Consider the following 27,385-nt stretch of genomic DNA (forward strand, 5'->3'; position numbering starts at 1 on the left):
AACCCCCACCCCCCACCCCCCAAAAGAAAAACCCCACCCAGGACACCTCCCATACACACCCAAAAATAATTTATAATTTCCTTTTTCAACATATCCCTTAAAAAAAAATTGCCTCCACCCATCCTATCCCCCACCTCCAATTTTTTTATTTTTTAGTTTCAAAAACAGATAGTGTGCAATTAGGGATTTTTATTATAAGTGAGTGATATATGGGGGTATATATGGATTCTCATGTTTACCCATTTTGTCCATATTTGTATGAACTTAAATAGGTTGAAGTCCATATTTACCATTTAAGAAAATATGAGTGATACATTTAATTTAATATGGGAAAAATGGGTTCATTTCACTTATATGAGCTGAAATTGTCACCCCTAAAGATATGTGATGAATAACTTTGACTCTTTTTGGAGGAAGGAACGTTTGAAAAGGAAGTTCCAATGTTATCTTCATATACCGGCTTAGTTTTGGTGCAACATGGGGTCTACATATTTGTTAGAGCCAGGCACCATGATTACTTCATTAGTGCACCACACTTTTGTAAAGTACTTGCTCCATTTCAGATATCTGTGATGACATTCTCTTTATGTTGTTTCTTACATCAATAATACTTTACCTATGAAATATTCTATCAGTTTGTTGAGCAGCATTTACAAAATAATATCCAAGGTGTCAAATGAAAGATCAAAAAGAGTCATTTTAAGATTGATTTCTCAATCTGAAGTGCATCTGTACACAGTAAACAAATCATAGGTGCCTTCATTGCAAACTAGAGTTTGTTTAGATATGAGGTAAGGCAAAAAGAACCCGGGATATTATGTGGATTGGATTTGAGAGGAGACAGTGACTCTTCTCTCCATTCATCTATATCATTGTTATGGTAAGCCTAAGTAGGATGATTGGAGAAACTGTGGATAAAGGATGGGTCTCTGTCTCTCAAGTAAGGGGAACCACTCAAATCATGTAAGTGTGGAAGATATGTTTGTGAACATCCTAGTATACTAAAAGTTATTAAGCAGAGAGATCTGAGTCTCCCGAGAATCATACAACTAGGTTTTGAAACTGTTTCTACACTCCATAAATAATATAGTAAAAGTTATTTATTTCCACTGAATGATCGAACAAGCATGTAGCAGCTAGCAGGCATACTGGGATTTGATGTGGGAATTGGGACAACTCCCAGCTAGTGTATCTTTGGATCTCTTAGGAGCTAAAGACATGAAGAAGCTGATATGGCAAGGCACATCAGAAATTTAAAAGTAAACTAGCTCTTTGGAAGATTCAAACCCAAAGTACGATTAGCTCGTAGAACGGATTAGCAATCCGCCGCTTTAGTCCACTCAGCCATCTCTCCCAATTAAAAAAAAAATTACTGCATGAGATAGCACATAAGATAAAGGAAAGAATCTTTCTCTTTTCTTCTTTATAATAGATATGTACAACTTTTATCATCAATTTCCTATCTCTTTATCTAAAGTAAATGAAGGATCAGAAGAGCCAAGAATATCAAGAACAATAAAGATGACCTCTTTTCTTTGTGTTGATTTTGTTCGAAGGGCCTTCTTTATACAAAACCTATATTTGGAAGTGTAACCCTAATCAACAATGCTTTAGAGGATATTCCTACATGTCTTTTGTGAGTATCCCTTCATGTCTAATGTCACTATTTTCTATGCCGGAAACTATTGATCTAGATGAGAAGAAGTTTCATATGGGAAGGAAGTACTCAGAATAGCAAATTTATCTTGTGAAATTGGCCAAAGTGATTGCCTCAAAAGATGAAGTGGTTTGAGATTAAGAATCTAATTACATAATAGAAGCTTGTTTTGCAAATGGCTTGGAGATTTACTAAGTAGCAAGAGGTCCTTGGAGTAAGGTAATCACAGCGAATTATTGTTTGTACAGCCCATGGTGCAGACAGCAATTAGCTTCTTCTCAGGGTGTTTGATACCTTATTGAAGAATATCAGAATGCTATGGGATGAATTCCACAAATTAGTAAAATTGTAAGCAGGGAAGGGAAGGGAGATAAAATTGTGACATGATCGATGGCCATCCTGACTTATGCAACATCAGTGTGACAGTGCAGGATATCATATCATTGTGTGCTTAAGAGATGGAAAATAGGAAATAAAGCTTAGAAGAAGCTTCCAGTGTTGCAGAATTATTCGGGAAGTGTGTGTGCGTGTGGTGGTGGTGGTGGGGAGTATTGGGATGTCTTAAGCATGTAAAACTTTTTGGAAGACGAAGAAATAGAACTTCGTGAAAATCCTTTTTTTCTTTTTCAGTAATCCATTTCTTCCACATCAAGTCCACTTGCTGTGCAAATATGAGATGTTTTGTACGAATGTTGCAGATAGTCGAAAATTTTGGAAATAACTTGGTCTGAGTAGTTGCTGAATATGGTAGAACTTAAGTAGGAAACAGTAGTTGCTCTTGCAAATAAATGCGGCCTATCATTGTTCAAGTGTTGGTTTCCTGTGTTTGTACTTTGGTAGGGTAAGCTCTTCAAAAGCTTTTCTTTCTGAAACATTTTTCCTCTATGTGCTTGCTTTGTAGGCCAATAGCAAACAAGAGAGCAAGGATTTGGGTGTGTATTCTCTTTGACATCTTTGCATTGGGCGTTATAGACCACTTGAGATGTAGGACCACGTACTTTTCTTTTATTTCCTCAAATTTGTTCTCCTCTGATCATCCTCTTCTTCTATGTATTTTTGTACCCTAGTTTCCTCTTTTGGAGGACTCGTATGTTGTCAGTTATTTTTGGGAAAAACTTGAGTAATGATGGTCGTTAATGTTACTCTACCCAAAGAGAGGTTATTGTATGTATGTTATACGTAAGGGAAGTATTGTAATTACCTCCTTATTGTCTCGTTGCACGTAAACTTACGAGGCTTTCCTTCTAATCAAGGAACATGTCATCTCAATTTTAATGTTTTGAGTGAATCCTTAAGTGCTAATGGGTACACACTATTCTTTTTTTCCCTAGTTTAAAGATCATTAATATATTTTCAAGTGATTCTTGTATATGCTTCTCATTTCAGGTTAGCTGGCTCAAGAAAGCCAACCTAATATTTCTATTTTTCCTCTTGCGGAAGCTCATCCTACCATTTTATTCATTCACTCTCTTTTGTATCATCCTCCCACTCACCATGTTCCTCCCAGAAGCCCAGTTACCAGCTTGGGTCGTCTGCTATGTGCCTGGACTTATGTCAGTCCTCAATATTCTTCCAGCTCCACAGTCATTCCCTTTTATTGTACCCTATCTTCTATTTGAAAACACAATGTCTGTGACCAAATTCAATGCCATGATATCAGGGCTTTTCCAGTTAGGAAGTTCTTATGAGTGGATTGTTACGAAGAAGGCCGGACGATCATCAGAAGCTGATTTAGTTGCAATGGTGGAAAATGAATCTGAATCTTTGTTGAAGAAGAATACTGTTTCAAGGTCATCATCAGAATCAGGCCTTGCTGAACTTAACAAATTAGAGATGACCAAGAAAATAGGAAAGAGGAAGAGAAATCGTTTATACAGGAAAGAGCTTGCCCTTGCATTTATATTATTAACTGCCTCTGTCAGAAGTTTGTTATCTGCTCAAGGGATTCACTTCTATTTCCTATTGTTTCAAGGGTTTACTTTCCTTGTTGTTGGTCTTGATTTGATTGGCGAACAGGTGAGTTAATCATAAGATTTTTACAAGATATTTGGCCACGAGTTCAGTTGTGGCAAATCCTTTCGGAAGGGCAGACCGTACTGCTTGTACATGTGATTGTGGTACCTGGCTCCCTATTCCTACATTTATGTGGTATTTTAGCGAAAGCTTCATAACACCACTATTTGGCGGTCATATGTTATTCAATTGATGCCCAGATGGAGATTAAAATCAATACTGGTAGGATTTGTCATTTGCCTACCGCTTAGTTTGATGTAATTTATTAAATGTTTGCCTGTAATAGTAGTGTAACCATGAAGTAGTCTATTTTTGTTTGGTCAAGTTTGTGATTCTTTATTTTTGCCATTGACAAACTTTGTACAATATATATAGTTATAAAGTTTTGGGAGAAGGCAGCAGTTACACCGTACATTCTGATGATCGTTTACTAGCTTGGTCCGTTCTCATATGAAATTTGGTCAATAAAGGACCTCTATTTGGTAACTGAAAGCATCTTTATGGAAAGCTAACTTGTATTTGGTTGCAGCCTGGGAAAAGGTAGCCCTGCAAATGGATGCACTTATGGAAGATCTGTTTCAACTCAAAGAAAAGGTATTGTCAAGATATTCAGTTTTTTTCACCTATTTATTTCAGGAAAAAAATAATCTTAACTTCTAAAGCATCCACTAAAAGTACCACTCTTGAAGAGGATTTTTTTGTAAATAGCTTTAGTTTGGACCTTAATTGTATATACCCAACAATATTTTTCATGTTTACCAAACCCAGTAACAGTTTGAAAGAGGAAAGATACATCTGACATTTGCTGCATGTATCTATTAGTATAGTGTTGAACTTTTCGAATATTGTATCACTGAGACACACATTACTGATACACCTAACAAACCTAAAGCTTCGAGTGTGATTCATATATCAGTGTTTAGCTGTATGAACAATTATATGTTTAGCAAACCTAATACGTTTTCTGTACTTTCAAATATTTCAAGTACCATATAACTTATACATGTATCATTAATTAGAAACCCAATTTAGTAAAGGATGACGAGTGAGATGAAAAACTAATGGCTTAACATCAGCCAGAGAGGTCACATTAACGAAACGAGACTGCAGATAGCAAGAATTGAGTTTGGATTTGTGCAAGTCTTAACTTCTGGACTAGGAAGTTTTCAACTTTTGAGAATTCTTGTTGGGGATTTTGAGTTTTGTTAGTTTTGAGAAAAACTGCAGCAACCTTAACTTTTGAGAATTATTTTAAATTTCGAGTTTTATTGGGGTTGCTGCGGTTTTTCTTCTTAATGGAGTAATTATCTTCTCCAATAATGCTTTTTAGGTGTCCAAAATATAGGATTTTTATGAAAAATCTGGAAACAAAGTAAATCATTGGAAACGTTTAAAACAAATATAGCAAAAACATTGTCAATTAGAATGCCTCAATTGATAAAAATAAAAAAATAAATAAGATGAGTTATTACGAGAAAAATATGATATGAGGTAGCATACGCATATACCCTTCAGCTAAAAACATTATATTTGAAAAATTACCCGGCAATTGAAATTTTGTGTAATTATTAGGTACTAATGCATAATTATAATAATTACGACGACCTATTCGGTGATCAAAATGTAATTATTGTATAATTACAAGCATTATTTACCAAAAACAAAATGATACAATTAAATTTATAAGAAGTCAAGAGCATGGCTTGTCGATTTAGATTGTTGATTAGGTTGATTAATTAAAGTTTGAACAATACAAGTATAAAGTAAATTAAACGAATTATAGTAATGAAAAGAGCCGAAGAATTTCTCTGATTATAGAACTGTGTATGTGAGAATGATCTCTCAAAGAGTGTGTCAGGTCAACAGAGATTAAGTAATAAAATCACATGTAGTAGTAATTGATATACCTTTACATTGAAATATTCTATTTAGGCATTCAAATTAAGTTATCTTTCGATTGAATACCTCAATTCCTAATAAAATATTTCAATTATACACTATCAATTAACATTTTAATCATTGCACAATATTGTCATTTGCCTATTAGATAATTAAATTACACATCAACCTCGACCAAAAAGTGTAAAATTTAACTAAACTATTACGGGTCATTTCGTGTGAAGGATAATGCCAAATAGTCATAGGAATAAATTATAGTACTGTTTAATTTGTTCTTTTGGCAAGTCCGGGATTATCGGAATAAGTTATCCTTCCCCTTTGATGGTATTGTAATCCCAAGATAACTTAAATAAATGACAAAAATGTCTCTCTCAACCCTTTTGTTATCACTTTACATTTATGAAAGACATTTTTAAGCACGTTATTCACAAGACACAACAAACAAGAATAACATAGGTGAGGAACCTGGCAATGGACAGCTACAAAACCAACAACAGTCAAGTCAACAAGTCAGGCATCGAAATGTAGAATAGGAAGAATGGACAACACAATGTTGAAGGAGACAAGCAGGCTACTGAACAGGTTCAAGGAGGAGAAGGAAGGCAAAAAGAACAGCCTAAGAACAACTACATTCAGGCTGGAGCTAATCCATCAAATCCAACCAACAAAGCACATACGAACTACCGAAGCAAACAAATAAATTGTTCTTAAATTTTATTATTTTGAGTATAACAAATCAAACATCAATAAAATATAATCTCATCATAATTTATGCCATCATAACTTGAATTCAAACCAAACGGTCCTAAAAGAATAGTTATTGATCCTCCACCTCATGTTAGAGGATCATTATTTCTTTATAGCTTCGGTGCTTGAAAAAAAACTCATTATGGCAACATTTAATCACACTGCTCTATTAAATAGCAATGCAGGAAACCACTCCATCAGACAAAACTGACCATGAATATCATTCCCACTTAATTCACAAAAACTTCAAGAGAAAGTGGGACTGACCATGGAAAAACTGATAATGCTAAAGAGTAGTAGTCAAGGAGATCATACTAAAATTTGGCAAGAGTACAAGAGAGAATAAAAGGTACTGAATACAAAATCACATGTCCCCGAAATTGGAATTACAACAATAGAGAACCATATGAAACTAGTCTGATTGCACCAGTTAAGCAGCAGCACCAGCTCCACTTTTGCCTTTCTTCTTCTGTAGTTTCTTCATGTAGAACTCAAGCTCTTTTCCCTCCAAAATGTACCTATCAATTTTCAATTAAAGCATAATGGCAAATCAAAATACTGAATAATATTCTTATGAAGCACGAAGCAAAGTATTGAGCATAAGAGCTTACCCATCACATCTGCCACATTGACCAGGGCGTGAAGAGATGCAGGCCAAAAGCCTACCACCACCAAATTGCTCTTCAAGGTGAGGATCAAGTGTACGGTCCTTTTGGCGATTCTCAATTTTCCTCTGAACATGGTTACTCTTCTTAGTTTCCTCGGCAGCAGCAGCTTCTCCTTCCTGTATCAACCAAGAATATCAGAATATATTGAAAGAATTCATTCAGCATTTGCAAATCATTTGGCATGTAGATACTTGGACAGTGTCATCAGAGTTCATAAATTGTAGTCATCACAAATAATTAACTTAAACAATTACTAATTAAGATGAATGGTATGTGTTTCAAGTACCTCAGTAGTATCCTTCTTAGCGGGCCCCTTCTTCTTCCTACCAATGTCAGCACCATAATGCTGGAGGTACCATTGTTTAAATGGTGCAGCATCAACTTGAATAATTGCACTCTTGACCAGTGTTTGTGTACGAACAAGTTCATTGTTTGAGGCATTGTAAACCACATCAAGGATACGAGTTTTACGTGTGACTGCCTCACTACCCCATGAGTAATTTCCTGTATCCAATCTCAGTGCCCTCCACTTTACATTACCACCACGCACACGGATTCGTCTGACTGTCTTGTTATTTGAGAGTTTAGTATTAGCAGGCTGGCGGCCAAGTTCATACCTTCAAATAATTCAAGGAAATGAATGGATTCAGAGAATGCAGCCAAAATACAGTGATTTACAGAATAGTTTATCCATATAATATTCAAATGATAAAATCTTGGTTTAACACATCATTCTGCAGGTCACAGGAAGACGACTTATCCAACCTTCATTTTCCAATAGACTATATGTTCATCTTCTGCAACTTGTTTTACTCAAGCTACATTATAGAGATTATCTGTAGGAACTGATTTACTTCTATTTCACTAGATCAAATTAATTGAAATATCCTAGAATAAATCAATTGTAGTATGATTTGTAGCCCTTTTTGTGAAGTTGATTTGTAGTCATTCTGGACATATAGCCGTTTGGCCATGAGATTTGTCCACTTTTTGTGGAACAGTTTAACATTATTTCAAAAACAGTGTTTGGTTATAAAATTTCCAAAGCCAACTTGAAGTTATATTCTAAATTGGACATTTTCGAACTCCATCATCATAAATTCCAAATAAAGTGTTCACTTCTCTACTTTGCAAAAAGTATAATCAAACACAAATCCCTCTTCGATTCCAACTTCATAAATTCCACATAAAGTAAAAAAAAATATTTGAAATCTATGGCCAGGTATCGTCCCACACAGAAAGAAAGAGCGCAGTGCCCCAGCCCGACCGGAAGGTCAGCAAACAATACCTACTTATAGTCTATCAAATTGTTAAGATTTACAAAGTTGAATCCTCCTGTTACAGTTGATTCAATCATTTTTACTATTTGGGTTCTCTTATAAGGTTCTCTTTTGCAAATGCATAATTATCTCTCCTACAAAAAAAAAGAAAAAAAAGAAATAGAATCCAGTACCACAACTGATACACAGATTAGCAGATTTATCATGCAAAGGTTAGTTCCATCATGAAAAGGTAGAGCACCGGATTCCTAGGTTGGAAATCCTATAAAGAAATCACTGTGGACCGCGACAAGTTTACCATCAATTTTTAATGAATAGTTCAGCGAGTGGCAGAATCTTTATCGAGGGGTTCAAAAAGATAAGCAAGCTTGGTAATAGTAAACACAAATAAGCAGGTCGTCATATATGGACGGGCAGATCAGATATAAGCAACTAAATAATAAATTCAAGTTATAGGCTTCAAAGACATTCACTGGGCTGTTTGAAACCATCCACTCATTCTCAGGTCAAATCATGAATTCATGAACATAGTTACTGGTGAAAACCAATTCTAACCTACAAGCTACAACCTAACATATAAACTAATGAACAATTATTTGCAGAAGCAGAAGTGGCTGACAACGGAAAATTGCTAAATAAAATAAGCAGATAGAGAGACTAGGACTTACTTTCGCTTCTTCCTCCACGCTTTCTTCTTGCCACCAGTGGCACGCCTCTTGTGCATAGAGTCTCGTGAGATACCTTGTATCCATTTTATACAAATATAATTTTAATAAAACTATGACAAAGACATGATAAAATGAATCTACAGATATGAATTGAAGTGAGTGAGAGAGGAAATGGAAAACTTCAGATGCATACCCATGGTTGCTGAAAGCTTAGCCGCGAAGAGGCAGACGACACCACTTCTCTTTCACTTTGTAGGAAGCACGAAACACACCAAAACCCTACTTTTACTATGACTGCTGCCTTACAATCTTGGGCCTTAGTATTCTTTTCTCATTCGTTGCCTTGCCATAATACTCCGTTCGTTTGGCCCAACTTTCAAAAGAAAAATGGAATTAGATATTATCTAACTACTATATAAATATGAAAAATTACATAAACAAAGACCTTTTATTTTATAATTACCAATTTTAAGTACACTTTTTATTTATTACCATTTTTGTCAACTTTTAGCTATATTAACTTAAAACAATTTTAGAACCCATTTATTCCTTTTTTATACAATTTTTAAACAAAGTAAAACGTATTCTCGTCATATCCTTTCTCGCTCTTTTTTTTTCTTTCTCCTTTTCCTCGTCAAAAATTAGGGTTTCTGTTTGTTTTTTTCTCCATTAATCTGTACGAGTTTTAATGGAAGAAGGTCTTAGAAGAAGTCCGCATCTAGTGAGGGCTTCGAATACAAAAGTTTATCGAAGAAATCGAAAGAAGCTTCAAGTTTCGTCTTCTAATTCTATGGATCAAATTCCAAGTTTTAGTTTGGGTATCTCACAAATATCGGGGGAGAAGAACAATGAGGAGAAGAACAATGAGGAAGAAAACAAGAATCAAAAGAAAGGTAAAAAACGAGTTAAAGAGGTTAACACAATGAAGAAATCGAAAAAAATATGTGTTACTTTGGCATCTACATCGAAGAAAATCGTTGACAGTGATGATGATTTTGAGGATTTACCTCCTCAATTTCAGTCAAAAAGCTTGAAAAATAAAGATGGATTGGAGAAGAAAAGGCCGGTGAATGATGGAAAAACACGAAATCGTTTACCCAAAAGTGTCATTCTACCAGAGAGTAGATATCCGGTATGTGCTAGTACTTCTTAGTTATTTGTTGTTTAGCAATGGGTTGTATGTTGATTGCTGCTTGTTTTTTAGATGTAGTATGTGAAATTATCTTTAATTCAACTTTCATTCAACTTTAATTCAACTTTAATTCAACTTTAATTCATCTTTAATTCAACTTTAATTCAACTTTAATTCAACTTTATTTCAACTTTAATTCATCTTTTATTCAACTGATTACTACCTTTCTTCGACACATAGTATGTGAAATTCATCTTCATTCATCTTTAGTATGTAGTAACACATTTTTAATTCATTTTTAATGCATATGCAGGATCGTAAATTCTGGAAACATCCTGATGTTGTGTATATTTCGAGTAGGTGGTCATGTTACACTAATCATAGTGTCATTGAACAAATCAAACTATCTTTATCTGATAAACAACTTGAGATGTTTAGGAATACATGTTTTGGGTACTTTCTTGACCTTCCAAAATCGAGCACACAACTACAACTTATTCATTGTCTTATAAATAGAGAGTTAAAACACACACCGGATGATGTGTTTGCTATTGAAATAAATAACAAAAAGTTATTTTTTGGTCTTAGAGAATTTGGGATAGTTACGGGCTTAAATTGTGTTGGTGATGGCACATCTATCAATGTTCCCAATTCTAGATGTAGTTTGATGAGTAGTTATTTTCCGGAAAAAATCACAGTTCCAAAGAGTCATCTACGTGCACTGTTTTTAGCTAAAAAATTCATAGATGATGACTCGGCTGTTTCATTGGCTGTTCTATACTTCATTAATGATTTTTTATTTTCATATGAGGACAACGAATACCAAATTAGCAATAGAGATTTTTACCTTGTGGAAAGTGGAAAATTCAATTCATATCCGTGGGGTTTAGATGTCTACAAAAAGTTGTCTGATTCTGTGAGGCATGAGCTTAAGTCAACACATAAGTACTATAGAATTGGTGGCTTGCCTCTTGCTCTTCAAATTTGGATATTTGAGTGTTGTTCAAAGGTTGATGAAGATATAGCTATTCGTGTTGCTGATTCTATTCCAAGAATCTTGAATTGGAAGACAATTGCAGAAAGTCCATGGTTAAAATATATTGAGAAATGTCTCTTCATGCCTACAAAAAACAAGGTATTTGTACAAAGTTAATACATTTTATTACATTGTTTATTTGAACTCAAGTTACTATATCTAATGTTATTTTGTGTATTTGGTTTTTCAGTTTGAGAACATAGTGGCCAGTGAAGATGAAGTATCCAAATTCAGGCTTCCTGAAACTCGTGATTACCATGCTGAAATTTTGAAATTGGAGCCTAAAGGATCAAGTCATGGTCTAGACATTTTGACCAATGAAGTCATAGAATTGAGAAAAGAGCTTGTAAAAGTATACACAAACTAAACTTTAGGCTTTTTATTTTAAAACTGTTATTTTTTTAATATTTTCGTTATGATTTAATATCTATTAGGTGAATGAAAATAACAAAGCGCTTGAAGAGAAGATTGATTTAGGATTCAATCAAATCAAAGAATTTGTGGTGAACTCAAACAAACAATTATTGGAGGATATTTCTTTGCTGTTTGCTAAGAGTGGTGGTAGCAGCTCTGTTATTCGAGAAGTCAAGGAACCATCTAAGAAGCATGCTGGCGAGACATTTTCAGGTGGATTAGATTTTAATGGAGGTTCGTTTATATTTTTTGTAAATTTCTGTTATATTCATAATATAATTTTAATATATAGTTTAGTATTTTCTTCCAGTTAATCTATAAGTGACACGAATTCGATATTTCATTTTTCAGTTAACTTTGATATGTTTTTTTTATAATATGTTAATTACATATACAGCATTTTCTCCCCGTGTTAATGCAGCTGTAAATGAATCGAGAGGGAACGATGCTCATGTTATGGGATCAAATCAAAATGAAGAATCTCAAGTGCTTAAAGCTACAGTTAGATTTGCTGATGTTGAAAATTTTGAAAGAGTATCAAGTAAAATAGGTAATGAAGGATTTTATACAAATATATTACATATTTCATATATTTTAATTCAATTCTGTTTTTTTAAATGTTCTTGTTATGTACAGATGAAGATGTTGCAGGAATTGCTATTGAAAAAGTTCTGTCAGAGGTTGTTGCTGATATAAATGGTATTCATTTTCTTAACTTCAACTAAACTTCTTTCGTTTTATTTTGATAACATTATTAAAATATTTATTTTGCTTACAGTCCAAGAGGCTGCTGATGTGAATACAGTTGGGGCGAAACCTGATGGTAATGTAGTAAAAAAAACCAACATAAATTAAGTGTAGCATCTGTTGATTGTAAATTAATCAATATATCTATTATATGCAGATGCAACAGAGGATTGTCAAAAACCTTTGCATACTTTTGATGACTTTATTTTACTTGATAAAGATCTTTCTCAGATCAATAGGACTGAAGAATCTTATCTAAAAAAAAGAGCTCAAGTTGATCAAAACAAAAAGAAAGTGTCACCGAAGAAACGTGGCAGAAAGAAAAATCCAGGAAAGTTAATAACATCTCCCTTCACACAACATTTTGAATCTGGAGGAACTTTATGTGTTACACGTCAGGTTTTTGAGACAAAACATCCTTTTTTATATGCAAGCGGAGGAGATGATGAATCTGATTTGATCGATTCATTCACTAAGTGGCTTTATACGGGTATAAAAAAGAGGTAATTTATTTTGATGTTTTTGGGATAATTTTCCTAATTCATAATATATACAAGCTTAATTCAACTTGTGGAACGCTCTGTACCTCTTTTTTAGTTTCGTATTTGCCTCTTTTTTAGTTGTTCCTGTCTCGGTTTAGAGTATTTTTTAATTTTTGTTCTGTTTTGATAGGGGAAAGAAACCTTATACAGATGCTCTTAATGTTATCAATCCAGCATTTGAATTGGGTATCTGTACGGTAGATGAAAGACTCTGGTTTTTCAAATTGGCACATTCTGGACAACAATGGTGTGATGAGGTTTGTTATATAAATTTTAGTTGGACGTTAATATTTCTTTGATTCGTTCTGTTTCTTAATCTTGAGTTTGCCTTTGTCTCAACTAAAATTCTTTCTGTTTAGTTGTGTAGATAGATTGTATTTTTCATCTATTGAAGCTCTTTAGTTGTGTGACATTGTAATTCTATAGCTTGCAAGTCATTTTTCTTTCTGTTCTTGTTCCCTTTGTCTCTGTCTTTCAAGAGGGACAAAAGCTCAGGATATTGTGAAAAGGATGAAACTTGTAATCAAGTTCTTGTCATTTTAGCTTCAATTCTTTTCTTTTGAGGTTCATTGTATCATTAAGAATCCACATATATGCATATACATGAGCTAGAATATTATATAAAATATGTCAGCTTCAGTAAGTTACTGTTGTCTCTAAGTTTTTTTCTGGTAGAAATTGAACATCTTCATAAGTTCTATCACTGTTCTGTTTCACCAATATGTGATGAATGAGCCACACTTGGGGCGAAAACAGAGTTTTCCCTTAACTTTGAGTTGAAATTTCTGCACTGTTCTATCACTGTTCTGTTTCATAAGTTTTTTTTTTTTGCAGCATATTGATGTCATTTTCTATTACCTAAGAAAGAAAGGAAAATATGAAACCAACAGTAATGTTCGTTTTACGACGACTGATTGTGTTTTCAAGACAAAGATTACCAATTCTTTCTTTAAACTTTGTGATGCTCATGAGGATAAGAAAAATTTTAAAGTTTTAGATTCTGATGATATTGCCCGGTATATCAGTGGACGTCGTTTGTTGGCAAGTACCTCGTGGGATAAAGTGGATTTTGTTCTTATTCCACTAAACATTAAAGAGAATCGTCACTGGATTTTTGTGGTGTTTGATATTGGGCAAAGGTCATTGGAGGTGTATGATTCATTTCCGGCTAGGGGTGGGGTGAATTTAGAGGTAAAAAATATTGTTGAGATGCTTTCGGTTGTTTTACCATATTATCTAAGTGTGGTTAAGTTCTATGATAAGCGTCCTGAATTGAAGTCAACACCAAAATACAGTGAGATAAATGAGTTCGAGAAAATTGAGTTTCATTTCATAACTAAAGATGTTCCCAGACAAAATGAGGATTCGCTGTAAGTATTATCAAATATGTGTTTTTTTTTAATTATTAAATTGATTTTTTGATAATAATTTTATATTGAATTTTGTAGGGATTGTGGAGTTTTCGTTGCTGCATTTGCGGAGTTTGTAAGTAATGGCCAACATATTCTAAATCAACAAGTAAAGGCAGACATTGTCCGAAAGAGATTTGGAGCTATATTATGGGAATATGCAAGAAGGAAGCAAGCGAGTGACCTTCAAAGTGAAGACGAAAGACCAGTTAGATAAAGGAATATAGTTATATTAGTTAGTATGACTATGAAAACTATATAATGTAAAACAATTTGTAGTTACTATGGCTATGAAAAATTGTATTGGTCTATTTTGTAAGTCTTGATATTATATACCTAACTGTGTTGTTTATATGTAAGTCTTCTATTTGAAGTTGTTCCTTCTTTGTGTCCTTATTGATCCTTTCTGTTTGTACTTCCTCTAAGGAATTTTGTCTTTGCAGTTGGAATGCTACATATGTTAGTTTGTTTGGGAGCAACAAGTCGTTGCCCATGTCTATCCAGCTTGCTGGAAGTATGCATGATTGAGTTTAAAGAAGTCAATGCTCCTCATACTTCTGTTTGAATGACACTATGAATGCTCATGTAAAACTGGCAGGAAATGGTAGTAAAAAATTGTAATTAGGTTGATTTAAAGTTATAGTTTTATTTGAATATGTAATTTGAGTAGTAAAAAATTGTAATTTTCGAGGTAAACATGAAACCTCAATAAGTTGTGAAAACTATAAAAAAAATCATGTATTTTTTTTGGTTGCAAATATATGAACTTCTGTGTTACGAATCGATACTATTTATTTTTTTGAAATCCTATTTTTCTTTATAGAATTAGAACAAGACATTAATCTTAAAATTTCCACAAGTGAATTAAACCTGAATTAAACTTGAATTAAATCTATACTACACAAATGGTAACAATTGAATTAAACCTGAATTAAACTTGAATTAAATCTATGTAACAATTGAATTAAACCTGAATTAAACCTAAGCTAAAGTTGTATTACACAAATACTAACAAGTGAATTAAACTTTGAATTAAAGCTATATTACAAAAATACTAACAAACCAAAAACATACCAAGCATCACCCAAATTCCCCAACCTGACAAATATACTCAGCAAGACATTTCCAAGCCTCAAGCTCAACTGAGTTATTCCAGTAAACTATATCATTTCATCTATATATCATATAAAATGTAACTATACACATAGAAACATTCCAGTAAACTGAATAACATGAGATTGCACAACTAAGAAAGCATTCTATTAAACTGAATAACACGAGATTGCGGAACTAAAAATATAAACCATATAACCGAACATGATCCAAATTCGTAGAGTCAATGAGCTTCTAAAACAAACTACTAAACAAATTATTTTTTTATTCTTGATCATAAGGCCTGACATTTTTGCAAGTCTTCCTGTTGTGATCATGTTGTCCACAATTGCTGCATGTAATTTTCGCCTTCTTGAATCCATCTTCTCTCAGTTGAGTATGTCTTTTATTTTTTGGCCTTCCCGGAGGTCTCTTTCCATGAGGTGGAAGTACAATATCTTCAAGAACATGTGTTGGTGTGTTCCATGTACTTTCATTTGGCAGGGGATCCATTTGAAATTGATATGTCAACAATAAATTTTTTCTTGTATAGTAAGCCGAACAATATTTCTCATAACCAGTGTGTTTTATTGTTAAAACGGCCAAAGCATGTGGACATGGTAACTCATCCAATTGAAATCTCCCACATGTGCATGTACGTTGGTGAAGACATACTGTGAATTGTGTAATACCATCAAGTACGGTATACACATATTTATTTGTCTCTACAACCTATGAAAAAAAATATATATTCAAGAGAGATGTTAGATATGAATCCGAAGAAAAAATACTAGCAAACAGATTAGGCATACCTTTAATTTCTCTGATGCAGTTTTATTGCGCCGCAATATATTTTCATACTTTTTTCCAAGGTGAAAACCTGAAAATGTCGCCTTTGATCTGTTATTGTTATTCCATTTCTGTACAAGTTGTCTCATGAATTCCAAGAGTTGCAAGACTGTAAGAACTTTGGCATGTCTTGTTCGTGAATTGACTGATTCTGCTATATTTGATGTCATCATCCAAGTTCTGTTTACTTCAGCATGCACACGCGACCATTTGTTGTATCCAATGTTCAACAAGTAATCTTTGATCCTCTTATCTATCTTCTCAACCATTGTCATACATTGATTAAATTCTGTCATGGTGTATGTTTTTGCCATAGAGTAGAACAACTCAGTGACCCTTTGTTGACTTCTTCTGAAATTTTTCATTATGTTTTGCAGTAAGTGCCACATACATGCAAAATGAGGTACTTCATCATAAACTGTTGAAACTGCCTTAATAATGCTTGCATGCCTATCGGAAACGATACACATCTCTGGTCTTTGACCAAATGCATCTCTGAATTGCTCAAAAAACCACCTCCAAGATGAATCATTCTCTGAATCGACAATAGCATAAGCAAGTGGCAATATACTCCCTGCACCATGTACACTTTTTTTAATACAATTTTAATACATTTTTACTGCAATCATAATTCAATTTTAATACATAGTTCAAAAATTCAATATAAAAAACAGTATCATATTCGAAAGTCTGACCTGCTGCATCTAAGGTATTAGCGGTTAGCAGTGTCCCTTTGTATGCTCCTTTTAAGAAAGTTCCATCAACAACTACAATTGGTCTACAATATTCCCATCCTTTTATCGAGGTGAACAAAGCTACAAACGCATATAAAAAACGGTCATCCTCTGATTTGTGAAATCTTATATGAGAACCAGGGTAAGTCGCCTCTAGTATGTGAAAGTAGCTTGGCAACTTTGCATATGATTGAATTGGATCACCCCGGATTAATTCAAGAGCTGCTTCTTTAGCTCTCCAAGCTTGCATATATGTGAGTCGCACACCATATTCAGCTAACATGTCACGTTGTATGTCTTTTGGTGTGTAATTAGCATCTGGTTCAGCATATTTACCCACAATAATACTCCCAACAACACTCTTAGTTGCTAGCCTTTCCGATAATGAATTATGTAGCAACAAACAAGTGTGTTCGCTTTCAAATTCTCTAATCTTGAACATTTCAGATTTGTTCAAGCTTGAAGCTCGTAAACTCCAACTGCAGCTTTCTCCTAGGCACTGTATCGAATAGCTGTAGAAAAAATATTAATACACAATTAATAATTTAAAGTGACTTGAATTTAGGTCTTACCTTATTGCGCTTGATCTTGTTGTCTTGAATTGAAAATGATTAAGAATGGAATGTCTTTTTAGTGCACTAGTGAGGACATATTTATTCTTATACACCTGATCTTTTTCAAATAAAGAGTGATTGGGATTAATAATGATGCCTGGTGCTAATTCTTCTAGCTCATCAACTTCCTCACATGATCCGAATCCAATTAACCCTATTGCTTCATCAATACCATTAAATGTATTAGAGAAGTATGAATTGTGTATAACCCTCATATCTCCTGAAGTGTCTGAACACAAAAGTGGAATGAGTGCAGCATTAGTCTCCAAGTTGACTGGTTCAGTTGTTGTGACACATAAAGGGTATCTTGTCATATCTCGATGTTCCTTTTTAGTTTCAAGATATACCTTTACCCCCATATCATTATGAATTTGAATTGGAGGAGACCTTTCATCAATTTTATATCTGATTTCAACTTTACTTGTTGATGTGTCTATTGACAATTGAGTAGCAATTACAGAAACGAGGGTGGCAAACGTTGACTCTGTGTGTATCAACACACCATCTGCCAAGTAGTTAATATATTTGTTGCTAGGATCCCATCGTCCATTGAAGTAAAGCATCACCGCTATATTAGTCATATTTTTTCTGCACATCATTAAAGAGTGTATTACTATTATTAAAAGACTAGAGAGAGACATATAGATTAATCTGCTAGAAGAGCATCACTTTGCTAACAACTGAATTAAATCTTAATAAAATCTAAATTAAAAATTTATCACACAAATGCTAACAAGTGAATCAAACATGAAAAGAAGTTGTATTACACAGATGCTAACAAGTGAATTAAAACTGAATTGAAGTTGAATTACACATATGCTAACAAGTGAATTAAACCTGAATTAAAGTTGTATTACACAGATGCTAACAAGTGAATTAAAACTGAATTGAAGTTGAATTACACATATGCTAACAAGTGAATTAAACTTGAATTAAAGTTGTATTACACAGATGTTAACAAGTGAATTAAATCAGAATTAAAGTTGTATTACACGGATGCTAACAAGTGAACTAAAACTGAATTGAAGTTGTATTATACAAATGCTAACAAGTGAATTAAACATGAATTAAATGTGTATTACACAAATGCTAACAAGTGAATTAAACATGAATTAAAATTGTATTACACAATGCTAACAAGTGAACTAAAACTGAATTGAAGTTGTATTACGCAGATGCTAACAAGTGAACTAAACCTGAATTAAAGTTGTATTACACGGATGCTAACAAGTGAATTAAACATGAATTAAAGCTGTATTACAAATGCTAACAAGTGAATTAAACTTGAATTAAAATTGTATTAGACAGATGCTAACAAGTGAATTAAAACTGAATTGAAGTTGAATTACACATATGCTAACAAGTGAATTAAACTTGAATTAAAGTTGTATTACACAGATGTTAACAAGTGAATTAAACCAGAATTAAAGTTGTATTACACGGATGCTAACAAGTGAATTAAAACTGAATTGAAGTTGTATTACACAAATGCTAACAAGTGAACTAAAACTAAATTGAAGTTGTATTACACAAATGCTAAAAAGTGAATTAAACCTGAATTAAAGTTGTATTACACAGATGCAAACAAGTAAAATAAAACTGAATTGAAGTTGGATTACACAAATGCTAAAAAGTGAATTAAACCTGAATTAAAGTTGTATTACACAGATGCTAACAAGAGATCATACTTATTAGAGAAGAGAACTGAATACCAGACACTCACAGGAACTTGAATCAAACGAAATCTCAACATAAATCCACACAAAAAGAAGAAAGGCGGAACGATCTGGGCACTGTCAAGACCACAATTGCAAGTTCACATTAAAGGATCAGTTAAGTGCAAAGGAGACCAACAAAAATCGCAGAATGCAGTGCAAGTAACCTAAACTAACAAATCTTACTCAACACTAGCCTTTAAATTGCAATGGCGAGAGAAAATTGAAGTCGCCGGAAAAAAATTGCAATCACGAGAGAGAGAAAAAATTGCAGTCGCGAGAGAGAAAAAAAATTGCAGTCGCGAGAGAGAAAAAAAATTGCAATTGCGGGCGTGGGAAAATTTTGGGACGAGAGAAAAAATATGAAGTTGAATATTCAATTAAATTGACATTTATGGTTAAAAAAATAATATTGACAAATATGGTAATTATTTTTTAAAAAGTAGACACACAAGTTATTTCCCCATATAAATATATGGGAAATTATGCGAAATGACAAACATCTAGAATATATTATGTAATACAGTTGTTATAGTTTTGGTTATTTTATTATGTGGCTATAGTTTCAGAAAATTATTTTATTCCGTCTCCTAATTATGTAAATCCAAAATTTGTATAATTTAATTTCTGAAGGTATTAATTTAGAATTAGTATATGTTTATCCTAACTATTTGTATATTATTCACTAAAAATTTATAATAAATTACTATGTTTATATATTGACAAGCAAAATATACAAATGGAGCTCTGAAAAGTTCATAAATGTATAAATATAGAATATGTATTTACTCGTTTGTTTGTATATTTGCAAGCGAAATATACAAACCGCAACCTTCATAGCAAAATGGAATTACAATTATAGAGGGAAATTTCTAAAACTATAGTGAATCTTATCATGTCTATTTTATTTTTGCTATTTCTAAAACTTTCTCTGAATATTTCTGTCATAAATACTAGTTTACTTTATAATTTGAAATAATTGTATAGTATCTCATTATTTAATAATTATATCAAATTTCAAATTAGATACACTAATACTTCAAATTTTTCTCTTGCTCTCGCTTCCACTCTCCTCTTTTTCTCTCTTCCTATATATCTCCTTCTCTTTATGTTGTCCCCACCTCCACTCCTATTTCTTTCTCTATGCACAATACACTCAAGAATGTATTAGTGTATTTTTTTTATATTAAATACATGTATCTTTGATACTAGATATACATATAGTTTTGATACGAAAAATATTTTGAAATATAAATTTATGGGGAGAGAGGCGAGTGAGAGAGGAAAGTAGCAGGTGAGAGATTCATCAATTGTACCAGATACATTTATAGGTAGAGAGGCGAGTGATCGAGAGAGACAATGTATCTTAGATACATGTGAATCATGCTTGCATATAAATGTATCTAGAACAAAATATTTAATTTGACCCGCATGTATTCAATATACATGTATTTGAGTAAGCTACATACATGTACCTGGTGGGAAAATGCACAAGTTTCCTCATGAATTTGTCCCAAAAAATCATCTATACGCTTAAACCATCACGATGATATATTACACACGAAATTGAGACATGTAATATCACTCTCACGATATGTGATGTACTATACTCACTACAACATCAGCACCATAAATCATAATTTTCTTATATCTTAATTCACTTATTTGTTAACTTAATTCTATGACATACCGATCTGATTCGAGCTTTTGGAATCAAAATAAATTCGACAGAGGATTGCAAAATCATGGTGATTTTTTTTGAAAAGTAGTAACTAGGCTTCTTTGAAGTAATAAGACTATTCAAATCTCAATATTCATGGAGAAAAAATCATAATAAATGTAAAAAAAAGAGACATCTTTTACCAAATAACGAATAGTTTGAACCAAGAATTCCATATGAACAAGGTAGGGTAACAAAAGAAAATTCAGAAAAATTAACTTTACAGAAGCGAATATTTTTAATTTATTTGAACTAGTATTATATAAAATTAAAACAAATTGCAAATTAAAAAAATTGTGTTTTGAGATTGTGATGAAAAATAAAGAATGAAAAAGACGAGAATAGGTGGAGTGTGACGAACAAGGAGGATGAGGTATGAAGAAGAAGAGATATGGGGTGGGTGGGGAGTAAGGAGGATTTTGATCTTTTACTTTAACTTTTTTGATGGACACGCAATTATGTTTCCTCCACATCAGTTTTACGAAGTAAATTAATCCGTTTTAAATAGTAAAAGCTAATAAGTCGTCATGATAATTTAAACGTCTGACTTTTCGAAAAAAATCCAGAGGTGGAAAGGGAGGTGGAATCTATGCCTTTTCCTTGTTTGATGAAGAAACAGTGGTATGGTTACTAGTTTCTAAGTTGATGTGAGGTCTTGTATTTGAAACTAAGCTAATAAAATTTATGTTATTTGTGATATTTCAAAAAATAAGTAATCTTAAAGATAATGTCATTAATATGGTGAGAACATTCTTTTGTGGCAACAATTCCCTAGATTCATTACTCATACTAACTTGACACTTATACCAAAGAAGGAAAAAGTTAAAAGCTTTGTGGACCTAAGACCAATTAGTCTGAGCAGTTTCATGGAGAAAATAGTTCCAGATTGCTTCATGAGAAAATAGCAAAGTGGCTCCCAAGGATTATCTCCAAAAGTCAATCAAGATTTTTAAAGGAGAGAAGCACCACAGAGAATGTCTTATTGGCCCAACAAGTTATATAAGACATTAAGAAAATAAATAAGTGTCATAATATTGTGATAAAACTAGATATGAAAAAGGCGTATGATCGAGTGTCTTGGATTTTTCTAACAAAGGTGCTGCGAAAGTTTGGATTCTCTGAGGTTATTATTGACATGATTTATAGCTCATTTTAGGTATTTGATACTCGGTTCTAGTAAATGGAAGATCACAAGTTTTTTTTTTACTTCAACGAGGGGACTAACACAATATGATCTCATATCACCACTTTGTTCGTCATTGCAGTTGAAGTGCTTCTAAGAGGGCTAAACAAGCTACATAAAGATGAGAGCTATAGAGGATATTGAATGTCAATGTGGATTTTGGAGATTAATCACTTGTCCTATGTTGATTATACAATTTTGTTTGAGTCTGAAGATAGATTATTATCATGAATCGAGCCTACACCTCGGACATGACACGATACAAGACTCTGAGGAGCCTCATATAAACCTCATAGCATTCATAACATAAGATATAATAAAATGATGTGAAATTAAAAAAAAATTATAATCGAAGTCTTATAAACATGAGCGCAATTCTATACTTTGTCTCAAACCATCTAGAACTATAAGACTAGAACTATGGGACGCAACCCATATAAAAGCTCTAGACATAATAATGAAATGTAAAGGACATGATGGTCAAGCCCTCACATACTATAAGGACTCACCATAACTTCTCTTCTTGATCAACTGTGAACCTATCCACGATGATGGAAGCCGATATCACCAAACCTTACACTTCGTAGAAAATATAGAAGAAATGTAGTTTAGCATAAAAATGCACTAAGTATGATAGCCATGCAAAAATCATACTAAAAGGGATATTTTAGTTAAAAACCATGTTAGATGCCAAGTTTGAGAAATATTATGAACTTTAGTATAAAGGCATAAGTCACAAGCAATATTCATCATACAAACCATTATAACAAAATATAACCATCATCTTAGGCAACCCTAAGTTATACTTGTGCAACATACGAATGACATCTCATAATACCACTCATATTAAGTACCACATTGGGGCCACCACAAACATGTTACCATTCATCATTCTCATATTTAGTTAATAGTCATAGATAAGGAACATTCTCATGAAATAAGTCAAGTCAAGGAAAGCAACGTATGACAACATTCCAAGTTAAGCATTCATCATTACATTTAGCCTTTAAGTCAACATTCTCATTAGAATCATTATGAGCACATTCATTTCATTAGACATTACACATTAAGCTACTCTCAAAGCCTACTTGTGCAATGCATGGATGAAGTCTCATACCCCCATCCACTCTAAGTAGTTCATTCTTGAGGATCCATAGTTCATTACAATTCATTGTGGGGTGAGCCTTAACCGACATAGATCATGTGAGCAAATCATGGAATCTCGGTGTTATCCACACCGAATAATGGATTCCTACTTGCCTAAGGTATGACCATTAATTTAACTTAGGTGGATCCACTAGCTAATAACCTATGTGGACACATATTTATGGAATAAGAAGATTGCTACTAGATACCCCGCCTCATCTATGGGCATCCATCTCAAGAGATTGCTACTTGATACCCCGCCTTAACTCGCGTATGAGTATCCATATTAACCAATTTCCACTCGGTCCTTAGCATTATTTCCATACAAAGTACTTAACATTCATTAATTTAGTTCTGACAAGTGTTAATGTTCCTAAATGTTTTGATGATTTCCTCACAGCCCGGTCCTCTGCAGAGTATGAATACTCGTCCAGTGGCAAAATGTTGTAGAACTGTAAAAGTTGTCTGCGTCAGGAAGTTGGTGAAGTCACAATACTGCACCAAATAGAAGCGACGAGGTTGTTTGTACATTGTGTAATAATTCTTTATGGTATAAATCAAACAACAAACAACGATATTCATCATTCATTCAAAAAGAGATATCTTGAAGCTTCAAATAGTAGGGACCTAATAATCTGCTTCATTTGCTTTCATACCAATTGTTTCTTTGTTGCTTGTAATTACGCTTACATTGTAGTAATTGTTTCGTTTGGTTAGAAACGTTTCAAGTTTGTATGCATCTTTGTAAGGACTAGGTTCAGGGTAACTTAATGCCTTACGAAAAGGGCTATATTAATGGGCTAGGATTGGTATAGTGAGCAGTGCTGTATCTGCTCTGGCTCATCGTATTAATAGTAGGTATTGCTCAGGATGGAGATTATTAGGTTAATATCGGTTCGTAAACTGGATATTATTTTTGCTTAGAGAAGATTAATGAAAGCAATTTGAAAAGTCCTAGTAGACAGGTTTTGGTATCACTCCCTTGAGCAAGGAAGTTTCCACGTTAAGTTATTGTGCAATCTTTACTTTCAACATTTATTTTATTGTTTGTAATTGTAACTGGGTTGAGGACCTAGTCCTATATAAGTTAGTGGACGCATACATTCCAACAAGTGGTATCAGAGTTTGACTTTTCAGTTTGGGTAACACCAAGAAGTTCAATCTTCGAAGTATTTCACAAATGTGTGACAAGGGAAATGAAGTTAAGTTCAAATATGAAAAATGTATGGTTACAAGTTGTGAAACAAAAAGGGTTGTTATGGAAGCCAAAAGAGTCAAAATTATGTATGTTGCAGATCTTGACTCTATTGAATGGCACAATCTGTCGTGCCTTAGTGCTTAAGCTAATGATGTAAATCTGTGGCATCGATGACTAGGTCATGTAAGTACTTCTTGACTAAATAAGCTTATTGTAGGATACCTGGTCTATGTATTACCAAACCTGAAATTTGTAAGTGATAAAGTATGTGATGCATGTGCAAGACGGAAACAAACTCGAGCATTCTTCAAGCCAAAAAAGGAGTTAGCACCACTAGACCTCTGGAGCTTCTCCAAATGGACCTATGTGGACCGGTCAGAATTCAAAGCAGAGGAGGTAAACAATATACTCTTGTCATTGTTGATGACTTCTCTAGGTTCACATGGAATATGTTCTTGTGAGCTAAGGATGAGACGACAGGATTTCTGATAACATTTGTCAAACTTATTCAACTGAAGATAAACTGCAAGGTTGCTAGCATCAGATTTGATCATGGTACTGAGTTCAAAAACTCTCAAATTGAATGGTTCTTTGCTAAGAATGGAATCAATCACAACTCCTAAACACCAAAAACTTCGCAGCAAAATGGAGTTGTCGAGAGAAAGAACCGAACATTGGTGGATACTACCAGAACTATGCTTATTGACTCAAGGCTTGCAATGAATTTCTGGGCTGAGGCAGTCAACACAACATGATATGTCACCAATAGATGTCTGATCAGGTACATGATTAAGAAGATCCCTTATGAATTGCTGAATGACAAAAAACCTTTGATTGGACATCTTACGCCATTCGGGTGCAAATGCTTTGCACTAAAAATGGAAAGGATGACCTCGGTAAATTTGATGCCAGAAGTGATGAAGTGGTGTTTGTTTGTTACTCGTCTACAAGTAAGGCGTACAAAGTTTTTTTAATAAAAGAACTCTATGTATTTAGGAAAGCATGCATGTCAAATTTGATGTATCCGAGAAGTTGAATGAACTCAAAGAAGAACATAATTTTGAGGAAATTATCAGCAAAGGATTAAATGATTAGGTTTTAAAGAAAAGTAATGCATAACCCTCATGAACACCTGGTACCTCCGGTTCAACTCAAGAAGTATTGCCTCGAAGTCCAGAAGATGATGAAGGTGAGTATGATGATGATAAAAAGAAAGATATTACTAGAAGATCTGGATGAAAGCATCAATCCTCACATCCGCTGGACAATCTTATCTCTCTACTTGACTTAGGAATTCAAACTAGTTTTAGGACAAGTAATCTAGTTACATACTTAGCATTTATATCATCCATTGAGCCCAAGAACATCAAAAAAGCTTTGAAGGATGCAGACTGGGTAACATCCATGCAAGGAAGATCTCTATTAGTTTGAAAGAAGTAATGTATGGCACCTGGTCCCTCGTCCACTCAACAGGACCATTATAGTGACAAGATGGGTTTTAAAGAACAAACTTGATGAGCATGGAACCATTACCAGAAATAAGTCAAGACTTGTAGTGTAGGGTTACAACCAGGATGAGGGAATTGACTACGACAAAACCTTTGCACCTGTGGAAAGAATGGAAGCTATCAGGATTTTGATAGCATTTGCTGCCTACATGGAATTCAAGTTATTTCTAATGAATGTCAAGAGTGTCTTTTTCAATGGAAATCTGAAGGAAGAAGTCTATGTAAAATAGCCACCAGGCTTTGAATTCACAAAACATCTTAATCATGTGCTGAAATTGGATAAAGATTTGTACGACCTAAAACAAGACCCAGAGCTTGGTATGAATGTTTGTCAAAGTTACTCCTATCCAATGGATTCAAAAGAGGTAAATTGATAACATCTTATTTCTTAAATCCACACGTAAAGAGTCGTTGATTGTGCAGGTATATGTAGATGACATCATATTTGGATCCACATCAGACTCACTATTAAAGAATTTCTGAGTTGATGAGTAATGAACTCGAAATGAGCATGATGGTGAGCTTACCTTCTTCTTAGGTTTGCAAATTAACCAGTTACCTCAAAGGACCTCCATATTCCAAGAAAAGAATATCAAGGAGTTACTCAAAAAGTTCAATTTACTTGAAGCAAAAGTTCAGGAAACTCCTATGAGCACAATTTTGAAACTTGATTTGGATGAAGATGGTGTGGAGGTAAATCAGAATATGCATAAGGGAATTATTGGTTCACTCATGTATCTCACATCAAGTAGGCCAGACATAGTTTCAGTTTAGGGATGTGTGCAAAGTTTCAGGAAGCACTAAAAGAATCACATTTCAAGGCAACCAAACGAATTATGAGATACTTAAAGGGAACGCAGGACCTGGTCCTCTTCTATCCAAAATGTGATTCATTTGATCTAAAAGACTATGCTGATGCAAACTATGTAGGATTTCTTGTTGATCAAAAGAGTACATCACGCATGACACATTTTCTAGGATCATCTCTGATTTCGTGGGGAACAAAGAAGTAAAATTCAGTAGCACTATCTACAATAGAGGCATAATATGTGGTTGTTGCTTCTTGTTGTGCTCAGTTACTATAGATCAAGCAGCAAATGGAAGACTTTGGTGTACTCACGATAACATTCCTCTAATATGCGACAAAACCACGCAATGAACATGGCCAAGAACCCTGTGTAACATAAGAGGACAAAGCACATAGACGTGAGAATCATTTCTTGAGGGACAGTGTGGAGAAGCAGAATGTGGAGAGGAAGTCTTGAAAAACTGAAGATCAGCTAGCAGACATTTTTACGAAGCCCCTGAGTAAAAAATGGTTCATCAAAAACAGAATGAGGCTGGGGATACATAAGATTACCTGATTCTGGACAAGCTTGGACAAAACCCTCTATTTAACTATGTTAAGGAGGGC

General features: G+C 33.8%; 4 protein-coding genes across 5 annotated transcripts in view; 2 read left to right on the forward strand and 2 right to left on the reverse strand.

Annotated features, from left to right (window-relative positions):
- The window catches only part of LOC107031491 (probable xyloglucan glycosyltransferase 6), a 14,549-nt gene extending 10,465 nt beyond the window's left edge, over window positions 1-4,084 (forward strand). The window contains exon 5 of the mRNA XM_015232892.2: window positions 3,044-4,084. Coding sequence (XP_015088378.1) covers window positions 3,044-3,682 — 639 coding nt within the window. The 3' untranslated portion in view covers window positions 3,683-4,084. The remainder of the gene's footprint in view (window positions 1-3,043) is intronic.
- A 2,412-nt stretch (window positions 4,085-6,496) lies between these two features.
- Window positions 6,497-9,283, reverse strand: LOC107031438 (40S ribosomal protein S8-like). The gene is made up of 5 exons (XM_015232821.2): window positions 9,126-9,283; window positions 8,933-9,005; window positions 7,271-7,601; window positions 6,928-7,100; window positions 6,497-6,834 (listed from the first exon to the last, which is right to left on the reverse strand). The coding sequence occupies exons 1-5, from the start codon at window positions 9,127-9,129 to the stop codon at window positions 6,747-6,749; spliced, it is 669 nt and encodes a 222-aa protein (XP_015088307.1). The 5' UTR covers window positions 9,130-9,283; the 3' UTR covers window positions 6,497-6,746.
- A 556-nt stretch (window positions 9,284-9,839) lies between these two features.
- LOC107030884 lies at window positions 9,840-14,547 on the forward strand. 2 transcript variants are annotated; one of them, XR_003580315.1, is made up of 12 exons: window positions 9,840-10,064; window positions 10,378-11,199; window positions 11,291-11,452; window positions 11,535-11,748; window positions 11,912-12,064; window positions 12,151-12,213; window positions 12,293-12,337; window positions 12,419-12,764; window positions 12,934-13,060; window positions 13,638-13,994; window positions 14,099-14,173; window positions 14,252-14,301. XR_003580315.1 is itself a non-coding variant. In XM_015232103.2 (11 exons), the coding sequence occupies exons 1-11, from the start codon at window positions 9,855-9,857 to the stop codon at window positions 14,427-14,429; spliced, it is 2,856 nt and encodes a 951-aa protein (XP_015087589.2). In that variant the 5' UTR covers window positions 9,840-9,854; the 3' UTR covers window positions 14,430-14,547. The 2 variants fall into 2 exon arrangements, 1 of the variants encoding a protein (XP_015087589.2); XM_015232103.2 differs by having other exon boundaries at window positions 13,638-14,173; window positions 14,252-14,547.
- Window positions 14,548-15,450: 903 nt separating this feature from the next.
- LOC107030910 lies at window positions 15,451-18,083 on the reverse strand. The gene is made up of 4 exons (XM_015232123.2): window positions 17,460-18,083; window positions 16,849-17,399; window positions 16,117-16,727; window positions 15,451-16,036 (listed from the first exon to the last, which is right to left on the reverse strand). Exons 1-4 carry the CDS (start codon window positions 18,080-18,082, stop codon window positions 15,590-15,592), a joined length of 2,232 nt encoding a protein of 743 aa, XP_015087609.2. The 5' UTR covers window position 18,083; the 3' UTR covers window positions 15,451-15,589.
- Window positions 18,084-27,385: the final 9,302 nt, after the last annotated feature.

This window comes from Solanum pennellii, chromosome 9 (assembly GCF_001406875.1).
Source record: "Solanum pennellii chromosome 9, SPENNV200".
NCBI classification, from domain to species: domain Eukaryota; kingdom Viridiplantae; phylum Streptophyta; class Magnoliopsida; order Solanales; family Solanaceae; genus Solanum; species Solanum pennellii.

Bases quoted from the DNA above. Each gene is read 5' to 3' on its own strand.
- LOC107031438 (XM_015232821.2), bottom strand. The intron at 7,101-7,270 runs GTACTTGAAACA...TGGTTGATACAG, and splicing joins CTAAGAAGGATACTACTGAG to GAAGGAGAAGCTGCTGCTGC. The intron at 6,835-6,927 runs GTAAGCTCTTAT...GAAAATTGATAG, and splicing joins CAATGTGGCAGATGTGATGG to GTACATTTTGGAGGGAAAAG.
- LOC107030884 (XM_015232103.2), top strand. From the start codon at position 9,855: ATGAAGAAATCGAAAAAAATATGTGTTACTTTGGCATCTACATCGAAG. The intron at 11,200-11,290 runs GTATTTGTACAA...TTGGTTTTTCAG, and splicing joins TCATGCCTACAAAAAACAAG to TTTGAGAACATAGTGGCCAG. The intron at 13,061-13,637 runs GTTTGTTATATA...TTTTTTTTGCAG, and splicing joins GACAACAATGGTGTGATGAG to CATATTGATGTCATTTTCTA.
- LOC107030910 (XM_015232123.2), bottom strand. From the start codon at position 18,082: ATGACTAATATAGCGGTGATGCTTTACTTCAATGGACGATGGGATCCT. The intron at 17,400-17,459 runs GTAAGACCTAAA...TTTTTTCTACAG, and splicing joins ACAAGATCAAGCGCAATAAG to CTATTCGATACAGTGCCTAG. The intron at 16,728-16,848 runs GTCAGACTTTCG...TACATGGTGCAG, and splicing joins TAATACCTTAGATGCAGCAG to GGAGTATATTGCCACTTGCT.